Below are 18,776 nucleotides of genomic sequence, written 5' to 3' on the forward strand. Positions count from 1 at the left end.
TATGCTGTTTTATATTGTGTTAAGGCTGCCTCTTTATAAAACCCTTTAGCCAGTGGGCAAAAACGAAACAATTTAATTTGATCATAATTTATCCATCATTTAAGTCTGTAAATTACTATGATTTTTGGGTTTTGTTCTGTTGATAGGATGAAAATAAGATTGCAACAAGTGTTACATAATAAATTAAAAATAATAATAATAATAAAAACGAGATGATAGATCATTTAAATATATAATTTTTGAATTTGATGATTGAATACACTCCATCTGGTATCTTGTAGAAATACATCTGTTGCAACACATTGTGTACCTCTATAAAGTCCTCATGTCAGCTGTATTGGCCCAGAGGCACTCCTGATTCTGTTGTGTGAAGTGGATGACAGTCTACTATTCCTCTTGGACCGAACGCCAGTCCGGCACAGGTTACTTCTCCAGCTGAGTCTGGTACCCATTTATCAGCTGGTTAAACTGAGACAAGATAGATTAAATGTCTTATCCAAGCCCACAAACAGGTTGCATAGGGGGGTTCAAACCCAGGTCTACATATTGGCAAGCCAGCTCCTTATCCACTAAGATACAATTGATACAATTATTAATTTGCCAAAAAAAAAAAAAAAAAAACCTTGGAAAAAAAATGAATGAGCATAAAAGGTAAAGGAGGGAAGATGCATACCTCGCATACACACATAGTAAATAAAGTTTTTCAGACTATAGTGACATAATTTTGTAACATCTTTTTACACACACAGAGGATCACCTCAGTAGTCCCATTGGTTGTGGATGTATCTTGTACATCTTTTGGACAATCATGACATCATTTCATGAGGTCTTTCATGAGGCATGATAATGCTATCCATTTACATCTGATTGCAAAAATAGGTAGATCACCTCAAAAAATAAATAAAATAAAAATAAAAAAATTCAGACTTTATTTTTGATGACTTTGCTCTTTGAACAGTTAAGAAACACCCAAGAAATATTCCTACCATCACTGTTGAAAATTTGCTTTTTGCACAGACACACGCGATACGCAAAATACTCAGTGCACCAGCGGTAGCACAAGGAAATTATTTCATTTTATTGTACCATATTCTGAAATAATGCACTGATTTAATGTGTGAGAATGTCAATGAAGAAAAATGTTGAGCACACTTGTGGAAGTGTAAGTACAGGAACAGATGTTCATTCCATTTCTTAGGCACATACAAAGTCGTATTGTAGGGATTATATGAAAATGAACCAACTCATCTCAAAGATACATGGATTAGTAGAAACGGTATTTACCCAATTATGATTTCATTTCTCCTCCTCTTCTTTCCTTAAAATTAACTAGCCTTTACATTACCTTTTTCTAAAGTTGTAATTGTGGGCATATACTTGTCAAAACAGTAGAGGTAAAAGCACAAAACCAAAGGTTTGGATAGATGTAAAACAATTATCACAATCAACTAGCAGTTGAATCACCAAGGAGACCATGAATTGTTGCCGCTAATCCTGTATTTGCAGGGAAGCGCAGGGAGCGTAAAAATAAAGAGAACAACATTATTCACTGTCTTTGTGTTATAAAATACATTTCTGTAGTTTTCACATGTAAATATAGAGAAGGGAAAAAAGCAAGAAAAGTGACAAATTAAAAAGTTTTATTCTTGGGTTTTCTTCAGTATAGTGTTACCTATGTCACTTGTATATTGTAAAGTTCTTGTATTGCTTTTATTGTTCATCTATCCATTGTCCAATTCTTGACTTCTTGCACTTGATTTTAATGTCCACACCTGCCACATTCCCTCTTCTAATCACTTTTACGAGCTGAGGTGTTCCACTTGAATGGTATTTTCTGACACAGTCAGACAGAGGTCTTTGTGCGATGTGACATTAGACACACTAACGGGTTTGTACTGGATGTCACTGGCAGACACGGTCTTATACTGCTGGAGGTCAAACGGACAGGCGATGGTTTCTGTTTCCAAGTAGCTACCCCGGCTCTGTCCTTGCTGGTCTCCACCAGCTCCTCCGGGTCGTGTCAGACCATCTTCTGCATGTCCTCTCCGTCTCTGAGCTTCAGCCTGGCCTTGGCTCTGATTCTGTTGGACCGTGACTGCTGGTGCAGTTAGCAGTTCTGGGTTGTGTTTCTCCATGTGTTTCACCAGATAAGTCTCCTGGGATGAGGGGAGGATAGGTAGAGGGGAAACAGTGGACATATGACTACACGGTCTAAAGTAGCTGCCAGGCGTCTGATGCCAGTGATGCGTTTCATACTGTTTCATGTAGAAATGGTCTTCAGAAATGGACATTTGTCTTACTGATGTGTAACTGCGGTTGCAGAGACTACACGAGTAGATCCTGGCATGTTGCACTGTGTGTTTGGACATGTGCACCTCTAGGCTTGCTGCATCTATGTAGCCTTTATTGCAGTGGGAGCACCTGTAGGGCTTGTTCTTGCTGTGCTGGCGGCGGTGAGACTGGGGAAAAAAATGTTATCAAAAAATGCAACTATTTTCTTTCAAGACCAAAAAAAGAAAAAAGAAAAAAAAAAGCCACCCACAAATTATTTACAATACAACAAAATTATTCAAGATTTGAAATTATTTGTTGCACACCTGTAAATTTGAGAGCTGTGTAAAAGCTTTCTCACAGTTAGGATGGGTACACCTGTAAGGCCGGTCGCCAGTGTGAATCCTACAAAACATAGACATGTTCATTTATGCACAGCACTCCTATCACTTTCACATCTATTTTTACAGCCTAAAGCTAATCTGACCTCAGAAAGACAGAGGTACATCAGGAACACGATCCCAGGAATTCATTTACCTCATGTGCTGCTGAAGGTGACTGAGCTGTCTGAAGCACTTGTCGCAGTAGGTGCAGGTGTAGGGTTTCACTCCAGTGTGGATGCGGATATGTTGGGCCAGGTAGCTAGAATTGGCAAACGACTTGATACAATGGGGACACTTGTGAGGTTTAGATTCTGTGTGGTTCCTAATGATGGCAGGTGTGAAGGGAAGGAAGGAAAGAAAATAAGATTGTAAAAATAAAGGCATACTTTAAAAAACAACAGGATACTGCCATAATCTAAAAATGGATTCCAAAAAGAAATTAAGACTCTGACCACGAAAACATCTGGAAACTAAAACCTCCTGTATGTACAATTTACAGGCCGTGTCAGTTTTAGTTTGAATGCTTCAAATCTCATGTAAAAACAAATGTAATCTATCCTTAAGATTATTAAGGTAAAGGTATATACATTTTTATTATTTTGCAAAAGTTGAATTTCAGACAAAACTGATGCCACTTCACTTTTTTTTTCTTTTTTTTTTTTTTACAAAAAATGATTCAATATAGAGCCACGTTCCTCCACAGCAAAATGTTTTCTACTATGCGTAATATTAAATTGAGAATGTGATGAAAAACAATGATAATGAAATACTATAGCAAACAAAAACACAATTAGTTACACTGGGATGTGGAACGGAAGCATGTTTGCCTATAAATCTTAATTTTGCATGTATTCATTAATGTGTTGTTTGCATGAGTTCATGTAAAAAAAAAAAAAAAAACTTGGCCAGAAAGAACATGCAGGCAGGGTCACAGAACGCAGTCAAAATGTAATGCAGTGCACAGAGCATGCAGGCAAGAAGGCCCAATGCACAGACACACATGAAAAATAAAAGTCAGACAATAGAATTCTACCAGTTATCAGAATTATGTGTGGTTTAAAGGTGCATTTCAGCTACTGCAACAAATATGAAGAACCTCATGCCTGAAAGTTCACATCTTGACAGAAATGGTCAGCAGTGTGCAAGCAAACCAGCAGCTAATGACAATGTAACATGCATTTGCACATCACTCCACTCAATGAGTACAAGACAGGAACATAGCCATAAGACACGGACAAGGCAGGGTTAACGAAATGGACTATGGAATGGAAATGTAACAGGGATCTGCAGTACCGTGTGTGCTGCTGTAAGTGACTGAGCTGCCTGAATGATTTCTGGCAGTAGGAGCAGGTGTATGGCTTGGCCCCGCTGTGGATGCGAATGTGCTGGGCCAGGTAGCTGGAGTTGGCGAATGACTTGGCGCAGTGGGGACACTTGTGAGGTTTGGCCTCTGTGTGCGACTTGGAGTGGATCTGCATGTGAGACTTACTGAAGAAGGTCGCCGCACACATCCGGCACCTACAGGTGGAGAAACAGAAATGGGAGCACAGGATGCAGACAAAGAAAATGGGGAAAGTGGAGTTATGTTGTTGGAAGGAGAAAAGAAAAATGAATCACTTGCACACAGACACAAATGGGATATGACAGTCAATAAGGTTCAGAATAAAAAGGAGGGTGAAATAAAAATGAAAGTGAAAGGTCGCACAGGTGAATCAAAAGTGACAGACATATAAACACAGGGAAAGATGTCAGGGGAGAATTGAAACCAAAGGGGAAATAAATGGAAGATACTATCTCAAGTGGCACAGCAGGAAAGGAGAGCACTCAAGAGACGACACGACTCACAGCATGCTCTACAGAGGTGGAAATATGAAAGCAGACTCTAGAGGGAGGCAGTGGTGTGTTTTCAGTGTGCGCACAGGCACACGTCGCTACAAAGCAGCTGCCATAACATGCAGGGTGATTTAGAATATGTCTGAGTATCAGATGCCTTCATCCAGGAGCACCTGTCATGTCAATATAAGATAAATGTCGCTATGCTGATTTTTACAGCGCACAGGAACAGATGCGTCTGCATTCCACAGCTAGGACAAAAGCACATGGCACACTGCGGCTGTGTTCTGTTTGTAGTATTTTTGCACTATACCTGTATGTCTTCGTGCCATCTTTCTGTCCTAGGTCTCGCTGCTCATTTGACAGCTCATATGGGTGTCGTGCATGATGCTGTGATGTTGTCACCTATCAAAGATAATATGCTTAGTATTTATTTATGCATATATGATGTGACATTCCTCTGTCGGCATTGATGTCATCTTACTTGGCCGCTGGGTGTCAGTTGAGCTAATATTACAGTTTCATTCCCCACTGGAAGAGTATGGCAATCCACAGGACCAACCGTGGGTGGTGCTGTCTTTTTCTTTCGGCCTCCTTTTGATGGTGCAGGTACAACAACCACATGGGACATTTCCTCTCCATATTTTTTGTCTAGGATAGGATTTAAAAATAAATAAATACAGGGTTAAATAAATATAAAATTAATGGTGATGGTTGTGGCATGTGCAGTTGGGGCCCTAAGTTTACTAACATAAGAGAGGTTCCTCATTTAAAGTTATCTTGAAAACATTCATGCTACCATGAATAATTGTACAGTCTATTAAACAAAAACACAAGAAGCTTTTGGACCATACAAAGTTTACATCATTGAGTATGGAGGCCCAATTTAATACCCAGGAATTAAAGAATATTTGTCCCAAAGGTCCAACAGAAGGAACTGATGAAGGAGTTGGAGGAGTTCTGGAGCTTTTCTTTGAAAGTGATGGCTCGGATTTACAGAGGAGACAACACGCTTCGCATTGAAACTCTTAACTTTTTCAGAATCTGATGGATTTAGGAACCTAATTGTGGTGACGCACTGTTTGTGCCACAGGATGCTGGTTTACTCCTGCTGTAAACACGATGGATGTGGACTGTCTCCACCATGCTGTTTTTACAGACTGCCTGGATATGCAGATGTGTGTCATATTGGAAAAACTCAGAAGATGCTATTTTAAGGAGATAGACTATCCACACGAACACCATGTTCGAGCACAAGGGTGTCCATAAGTGCATGTGGCACCAGGACACCCTGAGCCCGAGGTCGATGATCGACTTTGCAGTCGTATCATCTGACCTTCGGCCACGTGTCTTGGACACTCGAGTGAAGAGAGGGGCAGAGCTGTCGACTGATCACCACCTGCTGGTGAGTTGGATCCGCTGGGAGGGTAGGAAGCCAGTCAGACCTGGCAAGCCCAAACGTATCGTGAGGGTCTGCTGGGAACGACTGGCGGAACCCTCTGTCAGCGAGGGCTTCAACTCCCACCTCCGGGATAGCTTCTCCCAGATCCCGGGGGAGGTTGGAGACATGGAGTCCGAGTGGACCATGTTCTCCACCTCCATTGTCAATGCGGCTGCTCGTAGCTGTGGTCGCAAGGTCTCTGTTGCCTGTCACGGTGGCAATCACCGAACCCGGTGGTGGACACCGGAAGTAAGGGATGCCGTCAAGCTGAAGAAGGAGTCCTACTTATCTTTGTTGGTAGGTGGGACCCCAGAGGCAGCTGACGGGTACCGGCAGGCCAAGCGTGCCACAGCCCGTGCGGTCGCAGAGGCAAAAACCCCAGTCTGGGAGGAGTTCGGGGAGGCTATGGAGGAGGACTATCGGTCGGCCTCGAAGAGATTCTGGCAAACCGTCCGACGCCTCAGGAGGCGGAAGCAGCTCTCCACCAGCACTGTTTACGGTGTGGGTGGGGAGCTGTTGACCCTGACTGGGGATGTTGTCGGGCGGTGGAAGGAGTACTTCGAGGATCTCCTCAATCCCATCGTCACGTCTTCCAAAGAGGAAGCAGAGACTGGAGACTCAGAGGCGGACTCATCCATTACCCAGGCCGAAGTCACCGAGGTGGTTAGAAAGCTCCTCGGTGGCAAGGCCCCTGGGGTGGATGAAATCCGTCCTGAGTACCTTAAGTCTCTGGATGTTGTGGGGCTGTCTTGGCTGACACGCCTCTGCAACATCGCATGGCGATCGTGGACAGTGCCTCTGGATTGGCAGACCGGGGTGGTGGTCCCTCTGTTTAAGAAGGGGGACCGGAGGGTGTGTTCCAACTATAGGGGGATCACACTCCTCAGCCTCCCTGGTAAGGTCTATTCCAGAGTACTGGAGAGGAGAATTCGACCGATAGTCGAACCTCGGACTCAGGAGGAGCAGTGTGGTTTTCATCCTGGTCGCGGCACACTGGACCAGCTCTACACGCTCCATCGGGTGCTCGAGGGTTCATGGGAGTTCGCCCAACCAGTCCACATGTGTTTTGTGGATCTGGAGAAGGCATTCGACCGTGTCCCTCGGGGCGCCCTGTGGGGAGTGCTCCGGGAGTACGGGGTCCTTTGCTAAGGGCTATCCGGTCCCTGTACGACCGTAGCAGGAGCTTGGTTCGCATTGCCGGTAGTAAGTCAAACCTGTTTCCAGTGCACGTTGGCCTCCGCCAGGGCTGCCCTTTGTCACCGGTTCTGTTCATTATTTTTATGGACAGAATTTCTAGGCGCAGCCAGGGTGTAGAGGGGGTCTGGTTTGGGAACCACAGAATCTCGTCTCTGCTGTTTGCGGACAATGTGGTTCTGTTGGCGTCGTCAAATCAGGACCTTCAGCGTGCACTGGGGTGGTTTGCAGCTGAGTGTGAAGCATCCAGGATGAAAATCAGCACCTCCAAATCCGAGGCCATGGTTCTCGACCGGAAAAAGGTGCTTTGCCCGCTTCAGGTCGGTGGAGTGTCCTTGCCTCAAGTGGAGGAGTTTAAGTATCTCGGGGTCTTGTTCACGAGTGAGGGACGGATGGAGCGTGAGATCGAGAGACGGATCGGTGCAGCATCTGCAGTGATGCGGTCGCTGTATCGGACCGTCGTGGTGAAGAGAGAGCTGAGTAGGGGGGCAAAGCTCTCGATTTACCGATCGATCTACGTTCCGATCCTCACCTATGGTCATGAGATTTGGCTCATGACCGAAAGAACGAGATCGCGAGTACAAGCGGCCGAGATGAGTTTCCTCCGCAGGGTGGCTGGGCACTCCCTTAGAGATAGGGTGAGGAGCTCGGTCACTCGGGAGGAGCTCGGTGTTGAGCCGCTGCTCCTCCACGTCGAAAGGAGTCAGTTGAGGTGGCTCGGGCATCTTTTCCGGATGCCCCGTGGACGCCTCGCTGGAGAGGTGTTCCGGGCATGGGTTAGGGTTAGGAGCTGGGGGAGTTGTGTGTGGATCGGGAGGTCTGGGCGGCTTTGCTTGAGTTGCTGCCCCCGCAACCCAACTCCGGATAAAGCGGAAGAAAATGGATGGATGGATGGATAGACTATCCAACGTGCCACAATTGGGACAGAAGAGGCAGAAGGCAGAGTTGCGATCGGACATGATGTGTGTGCAACCAGAACCTGAGGACCTGGATATTCTCTGGCCGGCCGTCTGTACCTGAGGACTAGTGGAACTTGAAAATGTTCTCTAGCTGTCCATCTGTGTGAGGACTAGTGGACCTCTAATCAACTGGCTGGCAATCATGCGCTCACTCATAAGCGTGTGTGGGGGCTTCTTTGTGTTGTGGACTTATTATTTAGAAATCTTTACAACTAGGTGAGCGAATGTTTATTTTTTCATCTTTTGCTTTGTGTTCCTTTCAGTGGAGCTTTCAATGAAAGTAAATTTTTTATTTTACCATTCATCTCAGCTTCGCCTCATTGAATGGTATGTTCCAGCTTTCACCTCATGAAATATTCGTATCACTGAACTCATAAACATTCATTATTTGTATCCTATATAACTCCTGCATATAATCAAAGTGTTCATATTACAGAACTGTATTCAAAGGCATGTCTTCTTATATGTTGTGCACCTGTACTAGAAGAATGGAGAGCTGAAACAATCATGGTCGTTGCAGGATGACCAGAGACGAATGACTCGGACGATGTGGGCGAGACGAGTGTACCCTGAGGAGTTGTGATGACCAGACCAGCTGCATAAAAAACATGAACAAAGACAGAAAAGGTAAGACACAGGCACATACCCCAACTTGTTACAAATATTACAGTACATCGCCGCTGTTCAGTTCTCTGAGGAACGCCTGTGGGTGTATAGCATTAATGTCAGATAGACAATTTCTTATCACCAATTGATCCACTTAGAGAGGATACTTGTAATAACAATTATCAATCCATTTTGGTGTGACAAAATGTGCCATGAGGCTAATAGATCTTGATGTGACTTCCAGAAGATGATGTAAATTATTGGGAGAGAAGTCTACAGTGAGGAAAATAAGTATTTGAACACCCTGTGATTTTGCAAGTTCTCCCACTTAGAAATCATGGAGGGGTCTGAAATTTTCATCTTAGGTGCATGTCCACTGTGAGAGACATAATCAAAAAAAAAAAAAATCCAGAAATCACAATGTATGATTTTTTTTAAATAATTTATTTGTGTGTTACTGCTGCATAAGTATTTGAACACCTACCAACCAGCAAGAATTCTGGCTCACACAGACCTGTTGATTTTTCTTTAAGAAGCCCTCTTATTCTGCACTCTTTACCTGTATTAATTGCACCTGTTTGAACTTGTTACCTGTATAAAAGACACCTGTTCACACACTCAATCAATCACACTCCAACCTGTCCACCATAGCCAAGACCAAAGAGCAGTCTAAGCACACCAGGGACAAAACTGTAGACCTGCACAAGGCTGGGATGGACTACAGGACAACAGGCAAGCATCTTGGTAGAAGACAATAACTGTTATGATTATTTATTAGAAAGTGGAAGAAACACAAGATGACTGTCAATCTCCCTCGGTCTGGGATTCCATGCAAGATCTCACTTTGTGGGGTAAGGATGATTCTAAGAAAGCTCAGAACTACACAGGAGGACCTGGTCAGTAACCTGAAGACAGCTGGGACCACAGTCACAAAGATTACATTAGTAACACATGATGCTGTCATGGTTTAAAATCCTGCAGGGCAGCAGAGTCCTCAAGCCAGCACATGTCCAGTTGAAGATTGAAGTTCACCAGTGACCATCTGGATGATCCAGAGGAGGCACGGGAGAAGGTCATGTGGTCAGATGAGACCAGAATTGAGCTTTTTGGAATCAACTCCATTTACCATGTTTAAAGGATGAGAACAACCCCAAGAAAACCATCCCAACCGTGAAGCATGGGGGTGGAAACATTATACTCTGGGGGTGCTCTTCTGTGAAGGGGAGAGGACGACTGCACCATACTGAAGGGAGGATGGATGGGGTCATGTATTGCGAGATTTTGGCAAACAACCTCCTTCCCTCTGTAAGAGCACTGAAGATGGGTCATGGCTGGGTCTTCCATCATGACAATGACTCCAAACACACAGCCAGGGCAACTAAGGAGGGGCTCCGTAAGAAGCATTTCAAGGTCCTTGAGTGGCCTGGCCAGTCTCCAGACCTGAACTCAATAGAAAATCTTTGGAGGGAGCTGAAACTCCAAAACCTGAAAGATTTGGAGAAGATCTATATGGAGGAGTGGACCAAAATCCCTGCTGCAGTGTGTGCAAACCTGGTGAAAAACTACAGGAAACGTTTGACCTCTGTAACTGCAAACAAAGGCTACTGTACCAAATATTAACATTGATTTTCACAGGTGTTGAAATACTTATTTGCAGCAGTAACATACAAATAAATTATTAAAAAAATCATACATTGTGATTTCCGGATTTTTTTTTTTAAGATTATGTCTCTCACAGTGGACATGCACCTAAGATGAAAATGTCAGACCGCTCCATGATTTCTAAGTCAGAGAACCTGCAAAATCACAGGGTGTTCAAATACTTATTTTCCTCAATGTAGTTCCTACCTCTGATTGTGTAAAAGATAATACTCCTTTCATATGTAGAAAGAACATCTGATACACATCTGTTAAGCACAGCTAGAATGCTTTGCCAAGTAAGTGTGATCAATTCTGCTCAATCAAACACTGAGATCATTGACCAAAGACTGAGGTCTGTTCCAGGTGCAAACTGCATTTGTCACTGCCATTTTGACAGTCTCGTAGTACATTTCTTTAGAAATGATAAATGCATGTATTTTGAATGTCATTTTAGGGTGATTCTTAGACTACGGGCACTTATTATGTCCTTTGATCATATTCTATGAAAAACAGAAAAAAGGGGAAATTTCACACTTTTATAGTTATCTTTACAATGAAAGTGTGTTAAGAAATTTGTTCTCGTAGTCTATGATGACTTTTTTAACCTTTTTTCAGCATCATTATATGCAAATATTGCCGTTTTGTGCTTGTCTCACACCCAGACTTTTGATCTTCAGTGATAAAAATGAATGGTAAAGAAACGTTTTTTTCTAATGTTTTAAAATATCTCTGAATAAAATATCAGTAAAATAATCAAAACATAATTGGGGTATTCAATGTCATACAACTGTTGTGATTTTTTAAACAAAATGTAGTTGTCCCACACTATTGCCGTAATTTCCACCATAACACGGTAATGTCCCTTTAAACAGTTTGTATGAAAGATTGTTTGGGTAGTTTCTATGGAGATAAACAGTGACATCAGAGCACATGTATATAGCGCCAAATCACAACAAACAGTTGCCCCGAGGCGCTTTATATTGTAAGGCAATGGTGTGGTGGACATTACATTTACAAGGCCAATAGTGCCCGTAGTTAAAGAATCACCCTTTAGTGTACACTACACAATAATGCAAAAATGCAAGTTTGATACAAGAACAAATGAGATCCCAAAGAAAGACTTGTGTGCAGAACGAGACTCACCTGCTGTCATGATACCTGTAGAATGAACAGGGAGCACTGTGACATTCTGGGTGCTGTGTTGAGGGTGACCGTGTGCTACACTCCCAATATGCCCGTTATCTGACTTGGCCCCAGACATGGGGATGGTGACCACAGCTGTTTGGTAGTGGGATGCAGAGGAAGAAGAGAAGGAAGCATTCTTTTCCTGATGCTCCTTCACCTTATTCAGGAACATAGCATTCTCAATCTGTGGATTAAAAAAAGATTTTCATTCAGTTCAGCAAATGGGAGGTGTTCAAGCCTCATCTTCTACTCAGTGAGAAACTGTTTTACTTTGTTAAAATATGCACAGCAACACAAAGGATGCCCATTTATATTACAGTCATTTTAATATGGCAATTAGTAATTGTTGGGAAACACCTTTTCCGATGCACTGGGCAGTATCTCCATTTACATAGCATTGAGGAAACGTCTCAGCGGGCACTTGAATGGAATGTAGCTGCTAATGTTAAGAATGAAGCTGCAGCTTAATTGCAAAGTTTACATGTGTGATATTGTGTTATGATGACTCATTTTTAAGTGATAACTGTTAATTTTGCAGTCACAGTAAAAGCAGCAGCCGCTCTCCACTGTGAGGCATGTTAGTGTGTGTGCACATCCATCATAAACGCAGTCTGTTAAAAACAATCTCTGCTAGAGGCTCAGCTTTGTGCACACTTATAAGTGCTGTCATCGATATAAATGTATAAAATATAAACACTGGAGAATTCCACGTGCATGTTCATGTTGGAGGCCATAACGGGGTTAAAACAGCATCCTGGTCCGGTACAAATGGCAGACTCCACACACATTGAGATCCAAAATCCAACAGATTCTCTCAAAGTAAAATAAAATTAACAAAGCCTACCAGCTCCACTGAGGACAACAAAATACAAAGGAAAAAAAAAAAAAAAAAAAAGGATCAGGACACCCATTCACTTGTAGAATGATTTCCAAGATAAAATATGTAAATTCCACACCATCAAAGAAGTCGTCATGCTCGGATCACGCGCAATTGCCTGCTGGAGGATAATGTCCAGGTCCACGCCATCAAAGAGGTCCCGGCTGGCACCGTCACACACAGATGGCGCGATTGCCAGCCAGAGAACCATATCCAGGTCCGTGACACGTTTTCCCATTGTGGTCCCGATTTAGAAGAAGAAGACGAAAAACAATAATCCCAGCTGGTACGGATAGGTGTGTCCAGCCCATTGGCCATGAGCCATGGTTGCTGGACTCTCTTGGCCACTTCGAAAAGCGGCTCTCTCTTCGATCATCTCCATTATGTTGGCATGCTCCCACGGCAGCTCTGCCATCAGCTCCTCACAAAGGTCTCTCAAGATTCTGGTACATTAGATAGAAAGTCCAGTATCTCCTGAAAATAACATATTCCAACTTTTTTCAATGTAAGAATTACATCTGCATGTTCAGGCAGCCTGTAAAAACAGCGTTGTGGAGACGTTACATGTGTGCATTCACAGTGGCAGTACACAGTAAATTTTGCTGAGTAAAATATACTCTGCCGGGATAACATTTTGTCCCAGTTTAAATAGAGTAAAATACACTCTATTATAGAGTGAAATCAGCTCTACCATCTTATCAAATCAAGAGTTTCTACTCCAATAAGACTTGATTTTACACTGTGAGAGTTGTTTTAGCACTGTGATAGAGTATATTTAACTCTCTAATTCTCTGCTCTCTTCCACAGCATGTCTTTTTCCTGATTCTCTCCCCTCAGCCCCAACCAGTCCCAGCAGAAGACTGCCCCTCCCTGAGCCTGGTTCTGCTGGAGGTTTCTTCCTGTTAAAAGGGAGTTTTCCTTCCCACTGTCACCAGGTGCTTGCTCATAGGGGGTCGTTTTGACCGTTGGGGTTTTTCTGTAATTATTGTATGGCTTTTGCCTTGCAATATAAAGCGCCTTGGGGTGACTGTTGTGATTTGGCGCTATATAAATAAAATTGATTTGATTTGATTTATTTGGACTGGGACCAAATGTTATCCCAGCAGAGTAAAGTTTACTCTGCAAAATTTACTGTGCAAAAACTGTGACCTGCAACACAAACAGCAGGGTCAGCACATATTAGGATCCAAAATCTGACAAACTTGCAAAAACTGAAGAGTTTCAGGGTGAAACGTGTCATCTCCTCTCTGTACATCCTATGTAAATCTGAGCCGTCACTTTCAAATGAAAGCTCAAAAGCTTTGTTATTGGACGTAGCAGCGTTCCTTTCACTCTTCCTGTCATCCATCCGAATGTTTCTGCGTTTGCTAAAATGTATGTCACACGCCGAGAAACGGCAAGAAATGCAAAGTAAGACATTTTCCGGAAATGCATCTGCTGACTCGCCAAGCAAGCAGGATAATTATCAATAAAATACATCAGCAACCATGAATTATTACCACATGTGCATGGCAAGACTTACAATCATGAATACTTTGATGCTGTGTTGCTAACCGGAACGTGAAATAACATGCAACATGTCCTTTAAAGCTTAAACATTTCCTGGCTACTTCATGTGGCTCTCCTTGATATATAATGGTGCCTACTTCAGATCAGGCTACTTATGCATTTAAATTCTCAAAGGAGCTTCTTCCTCAACTCAACCCTGATAAAACTAAAGCACTTGTCCGAACTTACCTGTCCAGGTACAGTGGGAACTGGAGACCAGAAATCTGATGAATTAAAAGCAGATTCTTCCATCATGTCTGCAATGACACAACAGCAGCAACAACTCATGACATGCCGAGCCAACACTGACAATGAACTGCAGTAATAAAAAAAAAAAGGCACTTACAGAGAGTGTTTATCCTGTTCGATCTAATGTTGGAAGCTGCTGTGACAGTGGAATGAACAGCTATAGGACTATTGCATCCTTTAACACCTGTGACACCGCTGAGCGATACCAGCGAGCTGCACTACTTTTTAAAGGTACATGTAAGTTATGAGCTGTTCATTTGTCTTTAACTGTTGTGTGCTTTATCGGATGGATTGTGGTATTAGTATATAATGTGTTTTTCATTGTAAAGCACAGTTGGTACACATCTTAATGGTGTATAATTAGCATGTGTTTTCGGTTTATACATCTGGAGCTCCTGCAAAAATTGAATCTAGTCCTGTTTGTTATTGTAAATTACTTTATAATGACTTATGCGTATAAGGTAGATACACAGATGAGTGCATTACATTGGGTATCAGGAAAATGGGAGTTGAGTGTGAAAATGACAACTGTGTCAGGTGGAAATTGACAATGGCACTTGTGTTCTGCGCTACTTTGTGCCTAGTAGAAAATGGGGCCTCATAGAGTCCTCATACAAACAGGGATGAGTGATCTTGTAACAACTGCCATTCTGTCAGCAGAAATAAAGCACGACTCTGCCATAACAGTTCTTACTGATTCCAATGTGCCCTCAGTGCTGACTTCCAATGCAATTCTAGCTTTCTGTTTTTGATTGTTATGTGACTTTTGGTGGTAGTCAAGCAGTGGCAGTTTTTGATACGAGCCATGCAGGCCATTGCCCTGGGTGGCATTTATGGAGGGGCGGCACCGTGGGGACGAGCACTTACACCTCAACTTTCTTCCAAATAACGCACATCTCATTCATAACCTTATAAATACAGGCTTATAATTCCCACACTCTTTTCTGAATTGTGTGACATGTCCTGCTGCACATGGAGAGGATTCAGCTTTATCCCGAGCTGGGCGCCGTGTGTGGCAGAAAACCGTGGACAGGTGCTCTCATCCTGTGCGCTCTGCTCCGCTTTGACTCCGTCCACTTAGGACGCAGCACAGAACCAGAATTCTGAGCCACATTTCTCTGCGGATCACGCAGCAAACAAGGCAGGCAACCGGTTTATGAAATAAAAGGCATTTAAAAGCAGACAGACAGGGTGTAAGAATGGGTTTGAATCTGCCCACTTGTGGAAAAAATTTTTGCAAAAAGGACAGCCTGCCTATTTGCAAAGACGACTTAGAACTTATGTTGTGTTCACATTCCTAGCTGAAGTGACTGAATCTGACCATTTTTTGTGTCTGCAAGTGTGTTTGCAATAATTTTCCAGCAGCTGGCAACTCATTTTGTTGTCATATACACTGACAAAATAATAATAACAATGATAATGAAATTTAAAATTAGGCTTATCATCATAATTAACTGGTTTATTTAATGGAGAAAAAGAATCACTTGATTTCATTGGTATGGGAACACTAGTAACATTTCAGTTTAGATTTTTGTTTGATCCACATATGAAGATCAAAAATTGGGAGGAAAAAGGGCAAACACTACATGATCAAATTTCTGTCAAACCTAAAACTTTTGCAGATTAGTTAATGCTAAGTATTTACATATTTAGCCTAATATGTACAAACATCAAGCTAAATATTTAGCTAAATGTTGAGACAAAAATGCACCTTAATAAAAGAGTTAATTGTTCCTCCCTGCAAGACAGATTAATAAAGTGTCTTATGTAAGGCATGTTTATTCAAACTTACAGTTCATGGATGTTTTGTTTTGCAGTAATATTGTAGCTTGCTGGCTTTTGAAGTCAATTTCAATTTCAGGGGCACTTCTAAAATATTAATAATAAAAAAATGGCTGTGCAAAATTTTTTTTAGGTGTGTGGGTGGGTGGGGCGCTTGGATGGTGTGTCGCCTGGGGAGTAATTCAGTGTAGAACCGCCACTGTCGTCATTTTCCACTGTAATCTACAATGAACTGAATCTGGACTATGCACAATTTCTCCACTCACAGCCACAGAAGCCTATAATTTCTTTCCTCACTCTTCTCTTTCTTCCTAATCGATGTAAATAAAGTTCAAGACACATTTAGTGACTTGGAAATCTTCACGTATCCATCGCCTGACTTGTCTGATAAAAACTGGCAATAAAACTGATTATTTAGAGGAATTACACCAAAGGGGCCCATTACTTATGCAACCCATCATCTTGGCTTTTCTATTTTTTATTCACTATTTTAATTAATCAAGTTTTACTTTGAGTTTGAGGAAGATCATTTTAGAATTTTTTATAGTGAGAAGCCCGTTTGAATTTTTTTGTATTTGAAATGGCATAAACAAATTAAAATGTGTGAAATACCAAGCGGCAGTGTGTGTATGTATATAAAATACATTATATTTTAATAAAGACTTGCATTATATATTTACAATAAATGTAAAAAAAAAAAAGTGTATGCAAAATGTGACCCATGGGCCTCAAATAGTCTATCGTAAGTTCCAAATGAACGAGGAAAAAAATGAGAAGCACAAAACAGAAAACTAAAAATGTAGCATTTCAAACTATATATATCCTACACGGTTATTTAAACATAAAATAAGAAATGACATGATAATATTAATCACTGCTCTTGCCCCCTCGGGTGGCTCGACTGGAAGTCGATATCGAATCAAACAAAACCTTCTTAACGATTTGAGCGGCAACGTTAACTATAAAACCTGCTAACGCTAGCACTAGCTAACGCTTAGCTTATCAGAGCTAGGTTGAGCTAGATTCGTCAAAAACACGGTCAGTTTCTGTGTCGTTATATCATCTATAATGTCAAAAAAAAAAAAAAAAACCTGTCGCAGCAGAAAAGAGCTCATCTATTTTTTGCTTCGTGATTCAAGACAGGCCCAAAGGCCTGCTTAACGATCAGTGTACACACTGTTAAAGGTAGTGGTGTACAGTGAGCATCCTCCTGTTAAAGAGTAGGGGGAAAAAAAAAGAAAAAAAAAAAAAAGCTGAACATTTATAAAAAAAAAAAAAAAAATAAAAAAAAGGCAAGGAAAAAAAAGATGACCATCCTCATAGACTTCCGGCTGCGGAGTCAAATACACTAAAAATAAAACAGACTACGCGTAGAAAAGCAACATTTACCAGCACTGACAATCCGTCCGTCTCACTGCAGCTCCCGCAGGCCGAGGCGATTTGGAAACACTTTCTAAATCTATTCAAATTCTTGTCAAACAGTGAAGTTTTTTTTTTTTTTAAATTAATATTTATTTATTTCTCCCTTTGGGGAAGCAGTGGTCTTGCTGTTCTTCTTCATCTGCTTTGATGTTTTACAGTAGTTTCTTCACGTGGCGTTACTGCCATCTTCTGGAATTAATTATGTCTTTCATCATTATACAGTTAATACAACAAATACAGGTACAGCGCTGACTGCAGCCTTTAAATATGAAATTCAGCGCAACTTTTTATGTTGTTACTTAAATGTTAGTAGTCAAAACACTGTCATCCAGTAGCGTGTCCAGACTTATTTGACTGGGGTGAGTTATGCCAGAATGGCATGAAGTATGAGAACACGCACATGTATGCATCACAGTAGCGTTCTTTGTTTAGCTTTTTATTTATCAAAGGACAAAACAAAACACCAGCACATCACTTACAAAGTGCAAACATAATAAAGGTGCAATCAAATAGGTAAATGTGCCACAACCCGAACCTTCACAAATATCCAACACCAATATTCCAACCATAGGCCCTCCAAAATAATAATTACAATAATTTAAAAAAGAAAAGAAAAAAGAGCACACTCCCATGACAATCATTTCAACCAAGTCCAATATTTTAGATAGAAGATCTAAGATAAGAAATACATGGTTGCCATGTTTTTAGAAATCCATCAGCCCTCCCTCTAAGACTACACTTGATTTTGTTTCAAGTTTTAAGAAAAAAACATGAGATCATTCAAACATAAAGAAATAGATTGGTAACATAGAATTTTTTAGACTCTAATGAGACTACCCATAGAACTACTGTCAGCCATATGTGCACTGTCCTAGCAGTATTAGAGCGATACAAACACTGGACCACCTTAACACCCCCATCACACATACACCGACTGAGGCCGAATGGCATCACATCTGGCCGCAATCGGGAAGTATTGAGGTGCGGTCTGAAGACGGACGGACGTCAGTCTATGAGCAATTTACATGTTTGATTCCATTCGCTCAGCTGTCCTGAGTGTGTTGCACAAGTTCAAAACACTTGGCACCATTGAGATGGGAGGCACATCTGATGGCGGTCTATGTGCAGTTTTTGCGTCATCTGATCACAGTCTACATATTCTTGAGCTCCCGGTTAAGCTTTGGTATTTTTCACCTAGCAGCTGCTATTGGTGCCAATTTTGGACTGAATATGTTTGTGAACTACAGCTTAACCCAACTGATGGCCATCTGAAACAGTTCGGTCTGCACAATATCTCCAGGGCTGAAATCTGCACTCGGGAGACAGCGGCTCCTGAAGACAATGGAGGGGCGCAGCAGATTCCAGAGAGCAGCCCGCAAGAGGAA

General features: G+C 41.9%; 1 protein-coding gene across 6 annotated transcripts; it reads right to left on the reverse strand.

Annotated features, from left to right (window-relative positions):
- Positions 1–1,164: 1,164 nt before the first annotated feature.
- Positions 1,165–17,527, reverse strand: znf384b (zinc finger protein 384 b). 6 transcript variants are annotated; one of them, XM_034174454.1, is made up of 11 exons: positions 17,359–17,527; positions 14,128–14,195; positions 11,472–11,697; positions 8,557–8,676; positions 4,972–5,138; positions 4,801–4,892; positions 3,948–4,172; positions 2,809–2,976; positions 2,598–2,676; positions 2,301–2,459; positions 1,165–2,156 (listed from the first exon to the last, which is right to left on the reverse strand). In XM_034174454.1, exons 2-11 carry the CDS (start codon positions 14,191–14,193, stop codon positions 1,800–1,802), a joined length of 1,659 nt encoding a protein of 552 aa, XP_034030345.1. In that variant the 5' UTR covers positions 14,194–14,195; positions 17,359–17,527; the 3' UTR covers positions 1,165–1,799. The 6 variants fall into 6 exon arrangements, with proteins under 6 accessions (XP_034030345.1, XP_034030348.1, XP_034030343.1 ...); XM_034174457.1 differs by lacking the exon at positions 3,948–4,172; XM_034174452.1 differs by having other exon boundaries at positions 1,165–2,459.
- Between the last annotated feature and the right edge of the window lie 1,249 nt (positions 17,528–18,776).

The sequence above is a fragment of the Thalassophryne amazonica genome, chromosome 7, assembly GCF_902500255.1.
Source record: "Thalassophryne amazonica chromosome 7, fThaAma1.1, whole genome shotgun sequence".
NCBI lineage: Eukaryota > Metazoa > Chordata > Actinopteri > Batrachoidiformes > Batrachoididae > Thalassophryne > Thalassophryne amazonica.

Bases quoted from the DNA above. Each gene is read 5' to 3' on its own strand.
- znf384b (XM_034174452.1), bottom strand. From the start codon at position 14,193: ATGATGGAAGAATCTGCTTTTAATTCATCAGATTTCTGGTCTCCAGTT. The intron at 4,893-4,971 runs GTAAGATGACAT...TATCTTTGATAG, and splicing joins AACTGACACCCAGCGGCCAA to GTGACAACATCACAGCATCA. The intron at 2,677-2,808 runs GTAAATGAATTC...TATGTTTTGTAG, and splicing joins CACCTTCAGCAGCACATGAG to GATTCACACTGGCGACCGGC.